At 40.4% G+C, this 12,604-nt stretch overlaps 1 protein-coding gene across 1 annotated transcript in view; it reads left to right on the top strand.

Annotated features, from left to right (window-relative positions):
* syne2a (spectrin repeat containing, nuclear envelope 2a) overlaps positions 1-12,604 on the top strand; it is an 86,454-nt gene that overhangs the window by 23,164 nt on the left and 50,686 nt on the right. The window contains exons 37-47 of the mRNA XM_079362720.1: positions 147-254; positions 1,019-1,325; positions 1,577-1,612; positions 3,898-4,242; positions 4,383-4,519; positions 4,919-5,042; positions 5,527-5,676; positions 5,787-7,361; positions 10,674-10,844; positions 12,052-12,207; positions 12,314-12,555. Of these exons, the coding sequence (XP_079218846.1) occupies positions 147-254; positions 1,019-1,325; positions 1,577-1,612; positions 3,898-4,242; positions 4,383-4,519; positions 4,919-5,042; positions 5,527-5,676; positions 5,787-7,361; positions 10,674-10,844; positions 12,052-12,207; positions 12,314-12,555 (3,351 nt within the window). The remainder of the gene's footprint in view (positions 1-146; positions 255-1,018; positions 1,326-1,576; positions 1,613-3,897; positions 4,243-4,382; positions 4,520-4,918; positions 5,043-5,526; positions 5,677-5,786; positions 7,362-10,673; positions 10,845-12,051; positions 12,208-12,313; positions 12,556-12,604) is intronic.

The raw sequence follows: 12,604 nt of genomic DNA on the forward strand, positions 1-12,604 counted from the left end.
AGATGAAAATAAAGACAGAAGGACACGTTTAACTTGTTTTCTTAAGTCTTCTTCGTGAGCTCGTCTCCAGAAGCTTTTTTTCTCTCTCTGTGATTTCTCTTTTATGTACAGTGTATTCATGCAGTAACGCTTCATGTGTGTCGCAGGCTACAGAGGGAGAGTGAACATTTGGCAGGTTGGTTGCAAGAGGCTGAAGAAAAATCAGGCAATGAGGAAGACCGTCGTTTCTTGCAAGAGGAAACACTTGAACAAAGGTAAAATGGTGATTACCTATAATGAGCGTAATGTATGCAATCAGCCTGCGGGGCAATTCATTTTGTTTATCGCGGGGTAACGTTTTCCTCAAATGTCACATCCTTGGGACGCTGGTTGTGCAGTGGTTAGAGGTCATCTTCAGGTCATAACTTTCATCTTCACACATAGAGATTTCACCACTAATAAACTTACCGTGTATCCATCCTTCCATTATCTCTACCTTGCTTGTTCAGGGTCACATGGGATGTGGACCCAGCTGAGTCAGCTTGTTTACACCTGCTGTCAATTGGCAGCGATTGTAAAGTGTAATCACAGCTTTTGCTGTGATTTTGAATAATGAGTCAGCAAATAGAAAGTTGTTTAGTCTGTTACACCTTCCAGATGATTGACACATCTATTATTACATGACCTGGTATTTCTCCGCCTTCTGACTGACAACAATCAGCCGGAGGAATCATAAAAGTCAAGAATAATCGTTACCTGCCTGTTGTTATCATTAATGGTGTGGGAGGTAACAATTAAGTCTTTTTATATCAAACACAATCTTCTAACCCTGAATAAACACTCTGCTGCTGCTGCATCATTTCACACCTAAGAGTACAGCTATTAGCTCCATGCTAGCTCCCTCACTGTTAAATCATCTCTTTAAACTTATTAAACTTTTTTTCAATTCTTGTTCAAATGTTCTTCTATGTTAATTTAAAAAGTGTGAATATCAGGTGAATGAGCATTCTCATTGGCCGTATTTCTTTTTCCCCTGCAGGGAGAGGACAAAGGAAATGCATGAGCTTGTGTCGTCTTTACAAAGCAGCAACCTCCAGTTGTCTCCTCTGGTGGAAGAAGGAAGCAAACTGCTGGAGAAATACAACAACTTTCAAACCAATCTTCAGGGTTGCTCCTCTGAGAGGCAGAGATGCTTGGATATTCTGAGCAGGAATAGCCGAGCATCTCAGACTCTTTCAAAGTCAACTCAGCCCTCAGTCGCAGGTCTCAGAACGACTGTCGACTCTGTGCTTGGAGAAAGCGGTGACGTCCACAATCCTGAAGATGGGAGACTTCAACACGATCAAGTAAGAAAACAGTGATTCATGTAGCTTTTAGAAAGCAGGATTAACAGTGCAGTGTGAAGTCACATGAGGGCGTGTTTGTTTCTTCTGTTCTGCCTCCGTTTCTACTCGTCCTGCACTAAGGAGTGTCCACTTGTTGCTGAAAGTGTTCACAGATAGTAAAGACGGTTCACTCTTCTGTCTGTCCGTCTGACAAGTTGCTGTGATTACAGATCAAAATGTGAAGTTAATAATTCTCTTGGAATGTGTTTCAGGCTGCGATGGCAGAAGGGGAGGCTCGCAATAAGGAGGTCAGTGTCAAAGAAATGATCAATAAACCTAATATTTAGTTTAACTAGTTAGCGTAAGATAAGAAGACATTTGAGGGTAATTGAGAATGACAATTCCAAACACTCTCAGTATTATCAGTAGGCGGCTGTGGCTCAGTTGATAGAGTCGGTTGTCTTTAAACCAGAATGGTGTTCGATCCCCAGCTTCTGCAGTAACACGTCCGATGAGCCCTTGAGCAAGACACCTCACCCTGAATTGCTCTGTCCGTGGCGTGTGAATGTCTATAAATGAGATTAGATACTTCTGATGGAGATTTTACACAGGGGCCTCTATGATGAATAGAGGCTGCTGTGTGATGGTATACCATCTGAGGTGTAAAAGCACGTTGAGAAGTCATCCAACAAGTCTCTTAAGATGATTTTTTTTAATCCTGTGCACATAAGTAACATAAGTAATATTTTGTGCATAGCAGTTTATAATTGTCCTGTACCCACTTGTGTTTAACTACTCCCTTGTTCTAATGATTACACACACATATAATTTCATATATTATATAGGGAACAGTGACACACAGTTTACACACTTATATCTGTAGCTATACCACAAGTCTACTGACCCATTCACACCCGAGCTGAGATTGCGTGTAGTGTGACAATCCCAGCGCTTCTTTACATTCATTCGGGCAATGCGGGGTAAAGTGTTTTGCCAAGGGACACACTGATGTGTTTCTGCTTGGGTTGGTCTCAAACGTGCATGAGTCGAGAACGCAACCCGCTCAGCTACAGCTGCCCCGCAACAATCAAATTATTTTTGGTGAATTTAAAGTACACACAAAACATAAACACAACTCTAGCGAAGTCATGTCCAAGCTGCCACAAGAAAACGCATTTGCAGATCTAAATACTACCTTACTGCTCTGGATTAAAACTTTGTATTTTTATCAATATGAAATTGCAGCCAGGCAAGTAGACCATTAGCTTATTTCAAATTCAAATGGCAAATACACAATTGGCCAGAACTAACTAAAAAAACAGTCCATAAAAAACATTACAAATTATTTGATCGAACAGAAGAAAATGCAAGCTAAACTGTTTTCAGTCTATTTCCATAGATAAATATTATAAAATAATATATATTATTCATATATATTCTAATGTAGTATATTATATAGGGAAAGGGAAAAGTGAATTAAATGTGTAATAATACAAAATGGTAAGCAGACCTGTGTTTATAGTTTTTAACCAGTGTTAGCTGTTAGCTATGCTATGTCAGTGACTATACCACAAGTCCACTTACCCATTCATACGCTATGGTGTCTGTAGCCATTGCCATTCATTCAGGCAATGCGGGGTTAAGTGTCTTGCCAAGGGACACACGACATGTTTCTGAACAAGCTGGTCTCGAACTTACAACCTTGTGGTTATGAGCCGAGAACGCAACCCATTCAGCTACAGCCGCCCCACAAGAAAAATTTTTTTTTGGTAAATTTAAGGTATTCACCCACAACACATAAACGTAATATTAGCGGAGTCATGTCGAAGCTGCCTCAAGAAAAGGCATTTGCAGATTAAAAACACTAAACATATGAACAAATACAAAGTTAGCATTCATTGAAAACAACACGTTTTACGTTTCTATGGAAACAGACATTGAGCTATCTGGCTAGCAGTAACGTTCTAGCTAGCGCTAGTTTACGGCTAACATCAAAACAGAGGGGATTTAAAAGTGAACAATCTCACTGACAATATCAGTGTGTTTGTTTTCCTGAAGAAAAAAAATCTCACAGTCTCTACATGTTGGACGGGATTTCTAAGGGATAAATATGGCCTACATGTCAAAAACCTGGAGATGAAAGCGTCATTTACTATTATTATTTGCAGGTGTGTTACTCTGGTTTAAAGCTTAGAATTTTTATGAATATGACATTGCAGCCAGGCAATTAGACCATTAGCTTATTTTAGCATAAAAATTCAAATACACAATTGGCCAAAACTAAGTAAAATGAAGTCCAGGACAGGCAGGTTTAAAGTCAATTCATTGGCACATTACAAATTATTTGAACGAACAGAATTAAATACAAGCTAAACAGTTTTCAGTCGATTTCCATAAATAATCTCTGTAGGCTACGTAGTTATATATATATATATAACATGCCAGACGTCTTTTATTTTTATTTTTTTTATTTTTATTTTTTTTCCTTTTATTTTTCTTTCCCTTTCCCTAAAAAACATGAACGATGTTTTTTGTTTAACCACTTGTTGATCCGTTCCTAAAAATGTTTATCTGTTGTTCTGTCCCGCTTCAGACTTTGCAACAAGAAGTGACAGTCGTAGAAAAACACCTTTTAAGAATTGACACACTCAAGGACTCCATCTCAGCCAGGGACACAGCCGAGGCTCAGGCCAGCCTCTCCCAGCAGGTCAGCGACAACCTCCAGAGCCACAAGAGGGCGCTAGACGACAGCGTCCCGGAAGATCTGGCACTGCTCACTGAGAACACAAACAGGAGAGTTCAACAAGTACAGGAAGAAATCTGCAGAGTGCAGACAGCAGTGAAAGAGCTGATGGAAAGTTCAGATGGGAAGCTGTGTGCAAGCCGAGAAGTGTCTCCTGATATCAGGCAGCTCAAACAGCAGTGGCACCTACTGCAGGTATTAACTGTTTTTAACGTTATCCTTGAATAACAGCAGATTAAAAAAGCCAATGGCCAACTTTTCCACGCACAAACTTTAAACTCACCTACATGGGAGGGCTGCTTATCTTACAAATAAACATTTTCTGTCCCTCTCAGGATTGTGAAACCAGGCTGGAAGATTTGGCTGCAGAAGTTTATGATCGGGAGAAGATTGAAGAGACCAGCATCTCCCATGAAACACTTTGTCCAGGTGTTGTTTTGTCTGTGGACACAGCTGCTAAAGACCTCGACAGGTACTTCAGTCATCGTTTCAAAACAGAAAAGTCAAATTTTTAGAATGATTAATCAGCCATTTGTTCAATCTCTGAATATAATTAGATTTACTGGGCCAAATGAAGTGTTTTTAAACCACCAGTTGCTGCCTTATGAATGTTAAGATGATGGTTTTATTACAAATAAGAAGTAATGAAAGGATAAGGAGTGTTTACACTGTACTCTTATCTTGTAGTTTTACACATTTAGGCTTTTCTTTATTTCAAAATCACCCTTCAATGGTTTGTAAAGTCAACATTACATTGAGCTGGGGGGTGGGGGTTAAAGAAAAGTCATTTCCACAGTAACAGTTCAAACTCATTCACAGTCATGTCAGTAAAGGGGTTGTTTACGTTGTTGACACTCTTTCTTGTTCTCAGCCTCAGGCTTGTTGTTCTTCAAAATAAGCACAAGTGTGTGGAGAGCACCGCTAACAGGGTGAGACGAGACATCAGCCGGCTGCACGAGTGGAGCCAAGCGGCTGACCCTTCATCGTCCAGCCAGGTAAGACTCACACAAGTGTGTCTCCAGTCCTATGTTCAGCTATGTGCAGCTGTCATGGCAGGAATGTGAAAGTCCCCATGAAGTGACAGATACATTTTTCACTGTCTTAAACCAGCGTTCTTGTTAAATGTTCTTTTATCTGACGCTTATTTTTCAATAAAGCGTTTTCTAGGTGTTTTAATTTCAAATGTCTGATGATTCATTGTGCACTCGGGGGCTTTTACTCATTTTCAAAGTTTCGTCAAAGCTAACGGTGCAATCAAATCCATCCCAACATTATGTCCCGTCTTCTGTCCTGTGATTGGTTCTATCTTGTTTCTGTAGGAAATATGTCATGACACAGCACTTTGATGCTCTTGAAGTTTTGTTTGGTTGTTGCAACCCCATTGATTTAAAAACATCTGAATTAAAATCCTTCAAAAATGGCTTTTCCATTTCAAACTAAGTTCATGTTTGAGTTTTCATATTTGTCTGTCTGTTACAGGCCGCTCTGGATGAAGGTTTGTTGCTTCAACATGCTCTACGTGAGGTGCTCTCTGAGAAAGACTTTCTTCTCAGCTGTTTGGGATCACAAGTGTCAGAGGAGCTGCAGAAAAGTGCTTCAGAGGCTCTGAGTCAAAGTGCACGGACAACGGTCAGTCTTTTTCTCACCCACAGAAAATGTGCCTTTTAAGAGTCGACGATGTAGTCTATTAAACAGTTGAGTTTCCTTGTTCATTAAATGTTTTATTTCATGGTTTTCAGTTTGGTCTCGGCCCTTTTGGAAAGGAATTGAACCGAGATTTGTCCAGCGACGTGGCTGAAGAAATGCCAAAAAGTGAAAACAAAGCAACTTTATTATCACCTGAAGAAACTCCAGGCATACGTCCTCCTTCTTCTCCTTCTCACTCGGCAACAGATGACCAAGAAAACGGTGCCAGCAATCAGTGTGACAACCAAATTGAAACCAAAGATGTTTTGGAAAAAGCCAATGAAGAGACTTATCAATACGTTAACGTGGGTGTCTCCAAATCAAAAACCAAACAAGAATCTCAACTGTTGACATCAACTCCACCCAAAACAACGACGGAGGCATTTGTCGAGCCTAGAGATGAAACTGATGTCCATCCTTTCAGCAGCGAGCACAGGACAGCTCAGGGAGATGATAGGAAAGAGGACGTTGAACTGGTGCAGCGAGATTTTATCTCTACTCAGGCCTCAACATTCACTGCTCCAGTCACAGACAGTACCAAAGAAATCAACTCAGGACTTTGTGTCGCATCTCTTGTTGGATCCACCCCGTCAAAGCCAGATCACGTTCTCCCTTTTACCCCTGAAAATGTGGCTGAACATCTCGCTGCACGATCAGAACCATTCAAAGCCGTAACAGACGCCAGAACACAACAGAAAGACGGCGAGGACAGCGCTGTGACCCCAAAGAAAGTGTTCACTGTAGTGTTAGAGATGGAGCCCTGGGACATGCAGGTTAATGAAAACCTGGGTCCAGATGTACTCAGACGTTCTCAGGGAGTGTTCGTTACACAGCCTGCTTCTCGTCTGGGATTTCTTGAGAATAATTCGGGACATTCTGTGACATTAATCAGCCCTGAATCAGAGAAATCAGACAGGGAAACGAAACACTTGGAAGTAAAGTCAGAGGCTTTTAAGGCAGTTGCTGATGCTCAAGAGACAGAGAAATGTAGTGTAGACCTCAGTGAACCTCAGTGTCCACTGACTGAGTTCCAGTCAGTGGACATGCTGCAAAGGGAAAATGTTGGAGCCAATAGTCCAGATATATCTGCAAATTCAACAGGAGCAGAGATAAATGATGCTAAGCTAACACAAGACTCCAGTGTAAGATTGCCTGAGGAGAAATCCAGACTCAGTACAACTATAACCAGTCCTGAATCAGATGATACAAAATTGAAAATAAAAAAGGGTCTCACATTAAACAAGTCTCAAGTTGCACATTCACAGACCTGGACACCGCTGGTTTCTGCAGGACTTCAGAATGTAAATTCTGCGAGTGCAAAATCATCTTTCCTGGAATCGGATCAGGTAAAGCAGGATGAGGTCTTGAATTCCTCCCAACCATGTGGCGATGTAGATGAACTTCAGCTCACAGGTGCACGTGCAGCTGAAACATCATCACAGAGCTCAGGTCCAGGAGTTTTGGAAATAAAAGAAAGAGAAACCAAGGAGGACCAAAGTGGCCTTAAACTCCAGAAGGACGAGCTTTTAAACATTCAAGCAGGACAAGATAAGGACACATTACCAACAGAAGAGAGGGAAGCCATGCTACCTGCTCCATCAGAGGACACAGAGGTGGAACAGACACAGGTACGTGATGAATTACAAATATATACATGTACTTTTCATTTCCTTTCAGTTTTTTTTCTTCCCTGCTTAAATGTAATACAAGACCTGCCTCTGACATGTCAAACAGCCAATCAAAACTGAGGGCCAATCAGCTTTTTGTTGGGCCAATTACATTTCACGTGGGCCATATCTTTGAAAGCCCCTGGATCCACCTCTTAGCCTCAAGGAATCAAATTGAAGGAAATGAAACAACAAACATCAGATTAAAAATTTAACAGTTAAGTTTAGTGAATGTTTACAGAATGATTTCTTATCACAACAAACCAACACATGACAACGTTTCCAGCAGTCAATACAAATACAGTAAAAACATTTGAACATTTCTTCAGGGAATTTTTCTGTGACCGCTCTAATTTCTCTGGATCCTCTCTTTTAAGGAACTATTGTTTCACTGTCGTGAGAAATCAGGGGAAGTAAGAGTGGGGACTGACGTGAGGTAAAGTAGGAAGGAAGACTTTCTCCTCCGTTCATGGAGTGTACGCACTAACCACTACGCTACCAGCGCCCCAGCCTTGATTATGTTTTCTAGATTGCATTAAATGCTATTGAGTGTCATCAGCCTTCAATATATGTTCTTTTTTGAGATTCTGACTATGAAGGGCTTTTAATATCTGCACTGCTCCAGATCATGATCATCTTAATTGTTCTTCCTGGCTCAACATGTTCAGGACATTACAGCCTACAGTAGTGAATGGCTGGTAAAGGTAATATGAAAGATATAGGCAGAGAAAAAGTGAAAGAAAAACTTCCAGACGGCTGAACTTTATAATATGCTACAACATACAACGTATCACACATTTACTATTTGACAACACATTGGAGATCCAGTTCAACATGATGTTATGCTGCTTCAGAGCTTTTAGAACCATTACAGCAAAAAAATGTCGAACCTGTTGAATGAATTTGTTGAGCAGGCCGGTGATTTTCATCCTGCTGATTTTCATCCTTGCTCCGCAAAATTACATTTCTTTGACATTTCCAAACCATTGGCCTTTCCTTCTCTTTGAGTTATGTTAGGGCTGAATGTTTAATAAAAATGAGCTATTTGTGACATTTGGAGAGCGTAATTGTGTCTCAAATTAGCTGGAACTTTCCTTGAAGAGTATTTATTCCTCCCACCGTTTGGCATTTGAATGTCGTAACATTTGTAAGGGTCCAGTGTTCATATTCATCTTTTAACCTGGACATTTTTATGCTGTGGGAAGGGAAAAAAGAACATTTCGTGTGACAAAATGGATGAGGTCTGTTCTGCATATTGGCCTGTTTGTTGCCTGGAATACCTACAAAATGAAGAAACATTCATTTAAACTTCACATGCAAAACACACTTCACTATGTTTCTTTAACAATAACTTGTACCCCTGGTCTGTCTACAAACCTCACAGTTAATAGAAAAGTCCATCCTCTCTGTCCTTTGCACTCAAACAAGCCGTTTGGAGATTTTCCCTTTATGACATCACAAAGGGCAGTAACACTCCCACAGCTAGGTGTTTGTTTTGCCCTCTGAGTCTGCCTTCTCAGCGTAAACAATAGGACATGGAGCAAGAAAGGCCGAGCCACCCGAGGCCTTCTAGAGAGGGGGCGTGGTCAGACACAGCTCATTTACATATTTAAAGCTACAGACACAGAAACAGCCTGTTCTGAGCAGGGCTAAGATAGAGTGGTTCATAGGCATGATCAAATACAGGATCAGAGTGGATTTAGAACAAGACACTTCACAGACATGTTCTGGGCAACTCTTGCATTTATTTAAACTTGTTGGAAATGATCATACATTTTGATCTGATGTATAATAATGTGACCTTTAAGACAAGCAAGGACATAAAACACAGCTACAAACATTGAGAAGGGATGCTGTCCCAGCTCAGCCTGCAGCAACAAAGATAAGAGGACTCTACAGAGATCAATGGCACATTTCATATTTGTCATTATCTGAAGAAAAAGTACAGAAGCCTTTCGCACACTTTAGTCCTCTTCTCTGGCGTTTACGTCACCTGCTGACACTTGACGTAACACTGGAGATGCTCAGCAAAAAGGTTTTCATGCAGAACTCCCCATGTGTCGCTGCACAACAAGTTAACACTCAAAGGACGTGAGGAATGTCTCACAAACAGCCTGTCATTATCATGAGTAATCACAGCGCTCCTCTCTCTCTGTCTGTAAACAGTTTGTTTGTTTTCCAGGAGAAATGCTAAATGTCCATGTTCTTTGAAATACCACATATTTCTCTTCAACAAAAATCAACAAAAATGCTTTTTAAACAACCTGGATATTGCTAGGTTAAGCATCCTGATATATTGAGTTAGTTTTTCATTTTCAATGGTTCAAATGATTCTATATCACATCACTTGAGAGTTAGAAATATTGAATATTGATGTGTGTTTCACAACATTTGAAAAGAGTTAGAAATACTACAGAAGCCCTTACAGGACATGCATCCATATATTTTAATATGCTTTTAATAATAATCAGTTTTTCCCGAGTGACAACGAGCCATTTATGATTGATTATTTATTTCGTATCCCCAGAACAAACATGGACACAGACTTAGCTTACCTCATTAGTGTGGGCTATGGCAGCTTGGCGTGTTGAGGTCTGGCCGATCACAATGATCAGCCTATTGTTATTATTGTTGTTTTCTATAATGCCAGAAAGGAGTTTTATGTTCATCTAGAAAGTTCAGTTTAAGCTTCTTTGTCATGAAATTGACGAGAAAAATCAGTTGTGACGAGGAAAGCTGTTTAATGTACTCAACCCTAAGCGTCTAACCTTAACCACTTAGTTCAAGTTGATGTATTGGTCATATATGTGCCTTAGTGTTTGCACCATTTTAGAAGAAAGTATTTTAAGTGAAAGTTGACAATCTCTCAGTCAACCAGAAAGCTGCTGTTTGTTTTCAAGCCGTCTTCCCGTGCTACCTGCTCCCTCCTCGAAGACACGCCCTGCTCTTACCAGTCTCCAAACAGTTTGAGTCATGTTTTGGTGTTCGCCCTTGTCTTACCAAGTTATAACAGATCACTTATTTCTTAATAGAAGAAAGGGAGGCAACTCTGTGTATTATAGCTGAGCAGACTTTTCCCTTGGGGCAGACTGCTCCCTACTCAGGCACATTCTTCTGCTAACTGTACTGACTCGCCGGGCCACCGCCAACAGAGTCATATTTACTACTGTGGAGTAAAGGGAAAGAGCAGGAAGCTATGTTATTATCTGTGGACAAACACGGGAGAGCAGCAGGCTTTAAATGTGGCAACACACTTGTCCTCTGTGTACGTAGCCTCAGATCACGGAGAGCATGAAGCCCGAGAGGACGGCGCCTGGTTGGAAGGCGGATATGCCAGCTGGGGAAACCTCAGGTGGATTGCAAGACTCCTGCAAGCAGAAGTCCACCATGCAGGATATTTTGACTGACATCCAGAGCTTGGTGGAAAGGAGTAACATAATAAATGTAAGTATCAACGAGCTTCAGTTGAATACACAGCTTCCCTGCAAATTCTTAGTGACATTTACTTCAGATATTATGCAATGGATGCATCATCTAATGAATACTTAAGTCTACAGTTCGTTTAAAAAAACCTGCAAATTCTCAAAGTTTTAAATTCAAAAGTTCAGTATAGAAATGCTTATTTTTACAGTAAAACACAAATGCATATGAGAGGAAACTCTCGCACTAAATCTAACTTGCAGAAATACATTTACTTGCTACAATAAAATAAACAAGTTGCCTGATAAAACTTTGTTGCCAAAGTTTTTTTCCCCCAGGGAAATTGTGTGCCTGGATTTTCTTGCAGCTTTTGATGAAAATTCCGATTTAAAATCATCCCTTTAAATTTGAATTGATGTGGTTTTCGTCTGACTGCACAACTTCTAGTTTCCAAAAAGGCACAAGATGTCATTTACAGTTACGGCAAAGAGATATGAAAAGTAACGTTTAGACTGATGTTTGGGTTTTCCCATGATGCCTCAGTCAGGACGGTTCACAGGAAGGACATCTGAGATACAATGATATCCTGCAGGGCTGTTAGTGGCTCTAATTACTGAGAGTAATGTCAAGTTTTTGACTTGTTCCACTTCAGTGTTAGTCATGGGAACATGGGATTTTTAGAAGTGGACATGAATAATCTTGATTCAAAGGAGGCAAAGCAAACGAGCAACTTCGTCATTTCTGCTCACTGAATGACTCATTTTTGAGCAAGTCACTAAGCTCGTATTTAATAAAGATATTTTAGTTTGAAAACGTTTTTAAGCATATATTACCCTGTTGACTTTTGGTTTTCAGACATATTATTCAGCTTCCTTTTTTTGTACATTATTATTGTTCAGTTTAGACTGATAACTTCTTTTATTTTGAAGTATTACGCCCTTTATTTTGGTTGTAAGATAATTATCAAATTCTTTTCCTAAAAAATAAATCCAAATATTTTCTAGATCCAGCTTCCTAAATGTCGATATTATAGTGACTAACATTGTCCCTGTTACAGTAAATACACTGAGTTGATCATTGTGGCTGCTGAGACGACAGGAGCTCAAGAATATTCTTGTTTTACAAACCAGACTGTATATGAAAAGATTACAACGTAATGACATACATGTACAGTGCTTTCCCTTGCTTTTCTTTTCAGGAGAAGTTTAATGTGTTTGTTGTTTTGTCGTAGCGGACTCCTCACATCGATATGAATTGGTACCTGAAGTCCTCTCCTGGGGAACCAGAGATTCGATTGATACGGACTGTCCAACAAGTTCTGGCATGTCGTTACCAACCAGCACAGCTCGACATAAAGGCAATGGCTAAACAGCTGCAGGATGCAGAGGTACTGCTTCTCTGTCTTCTGAAGATAACATCATCCTGTGTCTTAACATTTTGTCAGAAAAAAACCTTTATCAAATCTTATCTGATGACTGTTGTGTCCACTGCAGGACTACAGGCGCTGTATACAGGATCAAGTGGCTTCCATGAAAAGTACGAGTGGTGCCAGGATTTGTGCCCCAGATGCCTTGAAAAGCCTTGAAGCACAGTGTAGTGAGGCACTGCTGGATGCCTCCGCCACTGTGCAGGTCAAAGCAGCACAGCTGGATGAGGTCAAACAGTATCAGAGACAGATGAAGCTCATTCGAGCTTTCTTGGCCGTTGTCGCAGTCGAGAAGGAAAAAATGAGCTTGTGAGTACTTCTTTGAACTTATTAGCATAATTATCAGTAGGCTACTTAG

The sequence above is a fragment of the Symphodus melops genome, assembly GCF_947650265.1.
Source record: "Symphodus melops genome assembly, chromosome: 1".
NCBI classification, from domain to species: Eukaryota; Metazoa; Chordata; class Actinopteri; order Labriformes; family Labridae; genus Symphodus; species Symphodus melops.